Source organism: Octodon degus, unplaced genomic scaffold (genome assembly GCF_000260255.1).
Source record: "Octodon degus isolate 3935 unplaced genomic scaffold, OctDeg1.0 scaffold00113, whole genome shotgun sequence".
Taxonomy (NCBI): Eukaryota; Metazoa; Chordata; class Mammalia; order Rodentia; family Octodontidae; genus Octodon; species Octodon degus.
In genome coordinates, this window is record NW_004524689.1 from 649,964 (window position 1) to 657,525 (window position 7,562).

Consider the following 7,562-nt stretch of genomic DNA (forward strand, 5'->3'; position numbering starts at 1 on the left):
GTCGGGCCAGGGCTCGAGCGCCAGCGGCCGCCTCGGGGTGACAGTGGCAGGCTGAGGGCCGCGCCCCTCCGCGGCCTCGGAAGGAGCGCCGCGCCGACCCGCCGCGGCTTGGGCCCCGCTGTGCCGCCTGACGCCGTTTTCTCCCGCGAAGAGCGCCGCCCCGGGACGGGACTCCGCCGGGGTCTCGGGCAGCTGGGGCCCCGGCCCGCTGTCGCCACGAAGACGCCGCTACACGCTGACCCCCGGCAGGCTGCGCTGGGACCACTTCAACCTCACCTACAGGTGCGCCCTGGCTGGGGGGGCGTCGGCGCGGCCGCGCGCCCTGACCCCGGCCCCCCGCAGGATCCTCTCCTTTCCGCGGAACCTGCTGAGCCGCCGCGAGACGCGCCGGGGCCTGGCCGCCGCCTTCCGCATGTGGAGCGACGTGTCCCCGTTCAGCTTCCGCGAGGTGGCCCCGGAGCAGCCCAGCGACCTGCGCATAGGTGTGTGCCGCCCCGCGCCCGGCCGATCCCCGCCGCGCCCCGCCCCGCCGCAGCCAGGGCTCAGGCCTGTCCCCGCAGGCTTCTACCCGGCCAACCACACGGACTGCCTGGCCTCAGCGCTGCACCACTGCTTCGACGGCCCCACGGGCGAGCTGGCCCACGCCTTCTTCCCGCCGCACGGCGGCATCCACTTCGACGACAGCGAGTACTGGGTGCTGGGGCCCACACGCTACAGCTGGAAGAAAGGTGGGGCGGGGCCTCGGGGCTGGGCCCGGGCGCACGGGTGCTCCGGGCGGGCGGCTGCTGGCCACGGGGGCAGCTGCGGGGGGCGGGCCGGCGGCCTGGGGCCTGCTGCGCCTGGCAGCCCTCCCTGCTGCGTGCCTGGCGGCCAAGTCACCGCAGGCGGGGCCTGGCGCGCTCCTGCTCCTATCTTCGGTGGCGGCCGTGGCCTTAGGCGGCCGGGCAGTGGCTCAGGAGACCTGGCCCCACAGGAGTGTGGCTCACAGACCTGGTGCACGTGGCGGCCCACGAGGTCGGCCACGCGCTGGGCCTGATGCACTCGCAGCACGGCCGGGCGCTCATGCACCTCAACGCCACGCTGCGCGGCTGGAAGGCCCTCTCGCAGGACGAGCTGTGGGGGCTGCACCGGCTCTACGGTGGGTGCCTGGGCTGGGGCTGGGTGGGGCTGCCCGGGCAGGCCCTGAGCTGCTGCGCCCTCCAGGCTGCCTGGACCGGCTGCCGGCGTGCGCGTCCTGGGCGCGCAGGGGCTTCTGCGACGACGCCCGCCGGAGGCTCATGAAGAGGCTCTGCCCCAGCAGCTGCGACTTCTGCTTCGGTGAGGGGCGGCGCCTCGGGCGGCGACGGGGCTGCGGCCGGCCGGCTGGCCGCGCTCCTGACCGGCCTCCCTCCCTCCCTCCCTCCCTCCCTCCGGGCAGAATTCCCCTTCCCCACGCCGGCCGCCACCCCGGCGCCCCCCAGGACCAAAACCAGGCTGGTGTCTGAGGGCAGGAACGTGACCTTCCGCTGCGGACAGAAACTGCTCCACAAGCAAGGCCGAGTGTAGTGAGTGCGGGGGCGGCGGCCGGGCAGGCGGGCAGGCGGGGCGCAGCCCGCCCCACAGGCTCCAGCCGCCTCTCCCGCAGCTGGTACAAGGACCGGGAGCCCCTGGACTTCTCCTACCCCGGCTACCTGGCCCTGGGCAGCGCGCAGCTGAGCATCGTCGCCAACGCCATCAACGAGGGCACCTACACGTGCGTGGTGCGCCGGCAGCGGCGCGTGCTCACCACCTACTCGTGGCGCGTGCGCGTGCGCAGCTGAGCCCGCGGACTCCCACGCGGCGCGGCGCGGCGCGGCCCATAAAGCTCTCTGGCTCTCACGTGCGCGCTCGTTTCTGCACAGCGGGGAGGCGGGCAGCGGCCTGCACCGGGTGCCGCCGCCACCGCAGCCAGCGCCAGAGCCCCCTCCGGGGAGCGAGCGGAGCGGGGCGGGGCGGGGCGGGGCGGGAGCCCAGGCATGGAGGAAGGGTCGCCCAACGACAGCTTAGTGCATCTGGAAACCCGTAACAGCCACCTACGTAAAGCCGCCGTGGCTGGCACCAAGCCCACCGGGCCCGGCCGTGGACGCGCCACCCGGGCGCCAGGAGCACTGGTCCGACCTTGCGGGCAGGCCGTGGGAGGGCTGCTCCGGCCTCGGGCCAGGTCAGGAATAGCTGAGAACACCGCCCTCCTTCCAGGAGGAAAACGCGGTTTAATTCTACAAATTTACAAACCAAAATATAAAAAGCGGAAGGGGACAACCAAGAGGAGTCCAAGAGCTAGGTGTCCTGGCCCGGCGCCTCTGGTCCAGCAGCCCCAGTCCGAGGGTGCGCGCCGCGGCCCGCTGCGGCGGCGCTAGAACTTGAGGCTGAAGCCAGGCCCGGCCGCCGAGGCGCCCTGGTTGGTGGTGGTGAGGTGGAAGCCCGTCTCCTTCAGGTCGTCATCACCCTGCAGCGCAAGGGGGGGCAGCGTGAGGATGGCACCGGGCCGGCTCCCCTGGGGGCCCTCTGCCGGCCGGGCCCTCACCAGCTGGCTGTAGCCCAGGCCGCCCTCGGGGGGCCGCGGGCTCGTGCCACGCTTCACTCGCTGTTGCTCGCTCTTGGCAGGCCACGTGGGGAACATGGAGGGGTCGATGGGGAGCGGGGTCTCGCGGAAATACTCGTGCTTCAGGCCGTCTTCTGCGTTGATCCTCCTCCCGGGGAAGTAGGTCAGGAACCTGGCAAGAGCAGCGGTTGTGGGCCCCACGCTGGGGAGTCCGTGGCGCGCTCTGCCAGCGACCTGCAGTGGTGACCACGCCAGAGGAGGGCGGCCCTGCCCAGACTCACTTGTTCATGAGGTCGAAGCCTTGGTCTGACAGCAAGGCCCCAAAGCGCTTGCGGAGGTTGTTGTAGGGGTACTCGCTGAAGGTCATCTTCTTCACTGCAGGGAGGTCGTTGTACCCTGGCCAGATTTTCTCGCTGGGGGTCCCCAGGTCCTGAAAGACAGTGGTGTCTGAACTGACCGTGCCATCAAGGGAAGGGCCACCACCAGACACGTGACACCGATGCCTGTGTCTGTTACCAGAGGACAGGCCACCAAGGGCCACCCTGCCCAGAGCCCTGACCCAGTGCTGCATTCACCTACACAACACTGGCGGGCCCCATACCCACCTTAAACACTTTGTTGATCTGATCGATTTCTGACTTGCCGGGGAACAAGGGCTTCTGTGTCAGCAGCTCCCCGAAGATGCAGCCCACAGACCACATGTCCACAGCTGTGGAATACTCCTGAAAGCCCAGGCATGCGGCTCAGGCCAGGCAGAACATACCTCATCAAGCCCCGTCGGGTAGGGGGCCTTCAGACACTGAACTCACCTTGGCACCCAGCAGCAGTTCTGGAGCGCGGTACCACAGAGTCACCACGACAGGGGTGTAGGCCTTCAGGGGTGAGCCATACTCCCGAGCCAGCCCGAAGTCACCCACCTGCAAGGAAGGAGGTGCTGGAGGCAGGCTGATCCAAGCTCCCGTCTGGCCCGACAGGGAGACAGGCACTGCACTCACCTTAAGGATACCGGCGTGGCTCAGCAGCAGGTTAGACGTCTTGAGGTCCCGGTGCAAGATCCAGTTGTCGTGCAGGTGTTTCACTCCACGCAGTAGCTGGATCATGAGTGTCTTCACCTCCCCTGGAACAGCAAGGGGTCACGTTTGCCCCACTTGGAGGCAGCAAGGCCTTGCACAGGCTCAGGGCTCTGTAGAGGGCACGTCCAGCTGGTCAGGGAAACCTGTTCCAGGGACTCCTGGCCCAGGATGGCCTGCCACTTCTTTGCTCAGCATGTCCCGTGACACAGCTGGGTGGGTTAGTGTCCCTGTCGTCCCTCAGGGCCTGAGGCCTCGGTGGTGTGGCCTACCTGGCAGGAAGGGTTGCTTCATGGTCTCCATCAGGCTCTTGAGGTCATGCTCCACGTAGTTCATCACGATGTAGATCTTGTCCATGTTGCTGCCCACGACGATCTCCTAGGAACGAGTGGTAGGCCTATGGGTGGCGGCGTCTCCCCGTGCCCGCCCTGCTTCCACAAAGCTGCTGCGCTCCTACAAACTCGAAACCCTGGTATGGTCGCAGGACTATCTCTGTACAGCAGTGAGTCTGCTTAGTGCTGCAGCCCAGGCTGCCTGCTTGGGGGGCGGGCCTCACCCTGACAGTAACGATGTTGGGGTGCTGGGCCTTGAGGATGGTGTTGATCTCTCTCAGAGAAGTGATCGGGAAGCCCTCCTTTTCCTTTTCCATCTTTAACCGCTTCAGAGCCACAATTTCATCTGTAAAGACAAACATTTAAAAATGGGCTGAAAGGGCTGGCAAGATAGCTCAGGAGAGAGCTGGAGACGTAGCCCAGCATGCACAGGCCCTGAGTTCAATCCCCAGTACCAGAAAAAAAAAAAAGATAGCTCAGGAGACTAAGCACCTGCTTACACAACTGTGGGGTCCTGAGTTCAATTCTTCAGACCGCATGTTGCACCGGCCCCACCCCTGGGTGCAATGAGCCTCCATTGAGTCTGGGCGTGTTGACGCATGCCCGTAATCCCAGTAGTAGGAGGGCAGAAAACAGGATCACTATGATTCCAAGCTGCACAGTGAGACCCTCTACCAAACACAGACACACACATACAAAACCCAAAGGCTATAGCTGGGCATGGTGGCGCACACCTGTAATCCCAGCACTCGGGAGGCTTAAGCAGGAGAATCACTTTGAGACCAGCCTGGGCTACAAAGCGAGCTCAAGGCTAACCTGACGGCATAGTGAGACTCTGTCTCAAAAAAAGACCAAAACAAACAAAACGCAGGCTGAAAAACACTTAGACATATTTTCATTTCTGTTTCCAAACTATTTCTTCTTTCATAGCTAGGCACTGCAGGGGAATACTCAGTACAGAATGCCTGACTGGGCCCCAGCATGCAAGAAAAGAGGAAAAGAGCAAAGGCTCCAACCTGTGAGCAACTGGGTGCCCAGCCCACACCTGCCACTCCCTGCCACAACACAGACGTCACAGGCCACAGCAGGGAGCAGCTAAACCTCTGGGCAACCTCTGGCTTCCAAAGTACTAAGGGCTCAGGCTGCGTCACCCAGGTCAGGATGGAGCACCCCCGAGGTGCTGAAGCCCCAGGCCTGGCACTCTGCAATGTACACCTCCACAAGCGGAAGGCAGATCATGGCCGCAGGCCCAGGCTGCTCATATCCCTGCCAGAGGCGGTGGGAGGACCACAGGCTCCCTCCCCACATGATCCAGCACTGTGCCTGCGAATCACTATGTCGGCCTCTCAGGACAGATCACCGCTGCTCTACGGACCAGCCACCCAGCCCTACACCTCCCCAGAGTGCCAGGACCTGCGCACCTGTCTTCTTGTCCTTCGCTCTGTAGACCACCCCATAGGTGCCTTCCTCGATTCTGTTCAGACACTGGAACTCCTCCACACTGCGGCAGCCCTGGCAGGAAGTGTGGCCATGAGGATAGATGGCCACACCTGACCAGGGCTGCATGTACACCCAGGCTGCACCTCGCACAGCTTGGGCTCAGGGGAGGGCCTGGCCCCACTTGCACCAGGAAGATCAGAGCCCATGGTGGTGTCCAGGCCCAAGGGCAGGCCCCTGTGCTTGAAGGGTGGCAAAGCAGCCTTGCCAGCCACCTCCTCCACCAGGGGCGCACAAGGCCAGACCCAACAGAGTGGCTCCCTGTGCCCAGAATGCCTCACCAGGCTGGGGTGGCCTGTGGCACAGGAACTGGGGCCAGGCTACCCTGCACAGGAGTGGGACAATCCAGGCGGAGCACCAGCAGGGCCAAGCATGGGGCAGACACAGGGGGACCCTCACCTGCAGGGCCGGCAGGTACTTAGGCAGCTCCTGCTTGAGCTCGATAGGTGACAGGGCTGGGGAGTCAGGCACATAGTCACCCTCAGTTGGGGCGCTGCTCTGTGGGGTCCCCTCACCCACTTCTTCCCCTTCTTCACTGTCCCCCGAGTCTCGGTCAAATCGTGACTCTGGAACTGTAAAAACAAACAATTACACAGCTGGGAACAGGCAGGGATGGAAGCCTGGCAGCACCACACCTGGCACCTGCACAAGGAAGGGCACAAGGTCGGCAGTCCTGGAGGGCTCGGCTCAGCATGAGGATGGGACAGGCTGTGCCGAACAGCCATGCTTAGAACACAGCTCAGGGCTCGCTGGGACACCACTCCTCCCAACGGAGGCATCCTCGGCTCTGGACCACAGAGCTGCTGTCCAGCACAGCCCAGTCGCAGAGGACTGGAGCAGAGCAGCACTTGGCAGCCTCGAGTCCTGCATCCTATCAGTGACCACCCAAAGTGGCGCCACTCAGTTACGGAAACCACTGTGAGCACTCAACAGCATGGTCCCCAGAGAGGCAGATGCCCGCCCATGAGCCACTCCAGTCCACAGTGAGGCGCTCTGTTCTGGGGACAACACACACGTGGAGGCAGGGCATTTGTGCCGCACAGGAGCCACTCACCGACCATGACGTGGTTCTCATTCTCCTGCTCTTCGCCATCGCTCATCTCTTCCTCGCTCACCTCTTCTGCAAGAGAGCACAGTCCATTCAGGCGGTGCGGGGCCGCCTGCCACGGATGCCGACGCCTCGTGGCACCCACAGAACGGTGAGCGCTCTCCTTGCCAGCCCAAGCCCTGCCAGGAGTGAGAGACAGTGGCCCCAGGTGGGAAGGGTTCTGAAGCCGCACTCCAACTTATGCTCCTGCACTCCCGGAGCTCTTGGGGACTGGGTGACCCTGTGAATCCCAGCCACCTTCTGCCCAGCCGCCGCTCACCTGCAGACTGCTCGGAGGCCTCCTCAGAGTTGCTCCCCGTCTCCTCCTCCTCCTCCTCCTCCTCTTCCTCCTCCTCCTCCTCTTCCTCTTCTGACTCCTCGCTGGTGCTTCCCTCCTCTTCCTCCTCCTCCTCCTCTTCCTCCTCCTCCTCCGAGCCTGAGCCCGACTCTGCTGCAGGAGAAGTGGAGCCACACGTGAGCACTGGCCTCACCATGGCAGCACCACCAGGCCACGCCAGGCAGGCTCGAGTACCTGAGGAGGACTCTGCCGAGCTGGTTTTCCTCTCACTGTCACTGATGTCCTGCAGGTCGGACAGCAGGTCTCGCTCTTCAATTTTTTCTTCTTTCACTTGTGAGAGAAACCATGAAAGATAAATGTAGAAAATTATTTAAATCAAAAACACTGCGCCACCAAAAGTTAGACGTTACCCCTCCCATACACTCAGCTTTACTCTATGTAAGCAAAACAGGTCACCCACACCCTTTTTTGAGGCAGGGTCTCTCCAGGCAGTGTAGGCTGGCCTTGAACCTTTCTGCCTCAGCTGGAATGGCAGGTGTGTGCCCCATGTTCAGCTGTCCACCCACATTGAAATGGAAAGGCAACCCTCAAAAATCTAGCAACAAAAATCTGGGGGAGGCCTCGTGCCTCACTTTGTGTGAAGGCTGACAGCCCCTCTCGGGGGCAGTGGGCGCCATGCGTCATTCTACTGTGACACTTTAGCTGGTGAGCCCCCTTC

The 7,562-nt window shown here is 63.8% G+C and overlaps 2 protein-coding genes across 2 annotated transcripts in view; one reads left to right on the forward strand and one right to left on the reverse strand.

Annotated features, from left to right (window-relative positions):
• The window catches only part of Mmp23b (matrix metallopeptidase 23B), a 2,696-nt gene extending 886 nt beyond the window's left edge, over positions 1 to 1,810 (forward strand). The window contains exons 2-8 of the mRNA XM_023699371.1: positions 57 to 282; positions 343 to 482; positions 561 to 728; positions 974 to 1,138; positions 1,204 to 1,317; positions 1,418 to 1,544; positions 1,625 to 1,810. Of these exons, the coding sequence (XP_023555139.1) occupies positions 57 to 282; positions 343 to 482; positions 561 to 728; positions 974 to 1,138; positions 1,204 to 1,317; positions 1,418 to 1,544; positions 1,625 to 1,799 (1,115 nt within the window). The 3' untranslated portion in view covers positions 1,800 to 1,810. The remainder of the gene's footprint in view (positions 1 to 56; positions 283 to 342; positions 483 to 560; positions 729 to 973; positions 1,139 to 1,203; positions 1,318 to 1,417; positions 1,545 to 1,624) is intronic.
• The window catches only part of LOC101589841 (cyclin-dependent kinase 11B), a 28,247-nt gene extending 21,079 nt beyond the window's left edge, over positions 1 to 7,168 (reverse strand). Inside the window, exons 1-13 of the mRNA XM_023699365.1 lie at positions 7,079 to 7,168; positions 6,827 to 6,997; positions 6,514 to 6,579; positions 5,859 to 6,031; positions 5,384 to 5,474; positions 4,187 to 4,308; positions 3,903 to 4,008; positions 3,556 to 3,677; positions 3,370 to 3,477; positions 3,166 to 3,282; positions 2,842 to 2,990; positions 2,543 to 2,732; positions 2,371 to 2,464 (exon numbers count right to left, since the gene is read on the reverse strand). Of these exons, the coding sequence (XP_023555133.1) occupies positions 2,372 to 2,464; positions 2,543 to 2,732; positions 2,842 to 2,990; positions 3,166 to 3,282; positions 3,370 to 3,477; positions 3,556 to 3,677; positions 3,903 to 4,008; positions 4,187 to 4,308; positions 5,384 to 5,474; positions 5,859 to 6,031; positions 6,514 to 6,559 (1,317 nt within the window). The 5' untranslated portion in view covers positions 6,560 to 6,579; positions 6,827 to 6,997; positions 7,079 to 7,168 and the 3' untranslated portion in view covers position 2,371. The remainder of the gene's footprint in view (positions 1 to 2,370; positions 2,465 to 2,542; positions 2,733 to 2,841; positions 2,991 to 3,165; positions 3,283 to 3,369; positions 3,478 to 3,555; positions 3,678 to 3,902; positions 4,009 to 4,186; positions 4,309 to 5,383; positions 5,475 to 5,858; positions 6,032 to 6,513; positions 6,580 to 6,826; positions 6,998 to 7,078) is intronic.
• Positions 7,169 to 7,562: the final 394 nt, after the last annotated feature.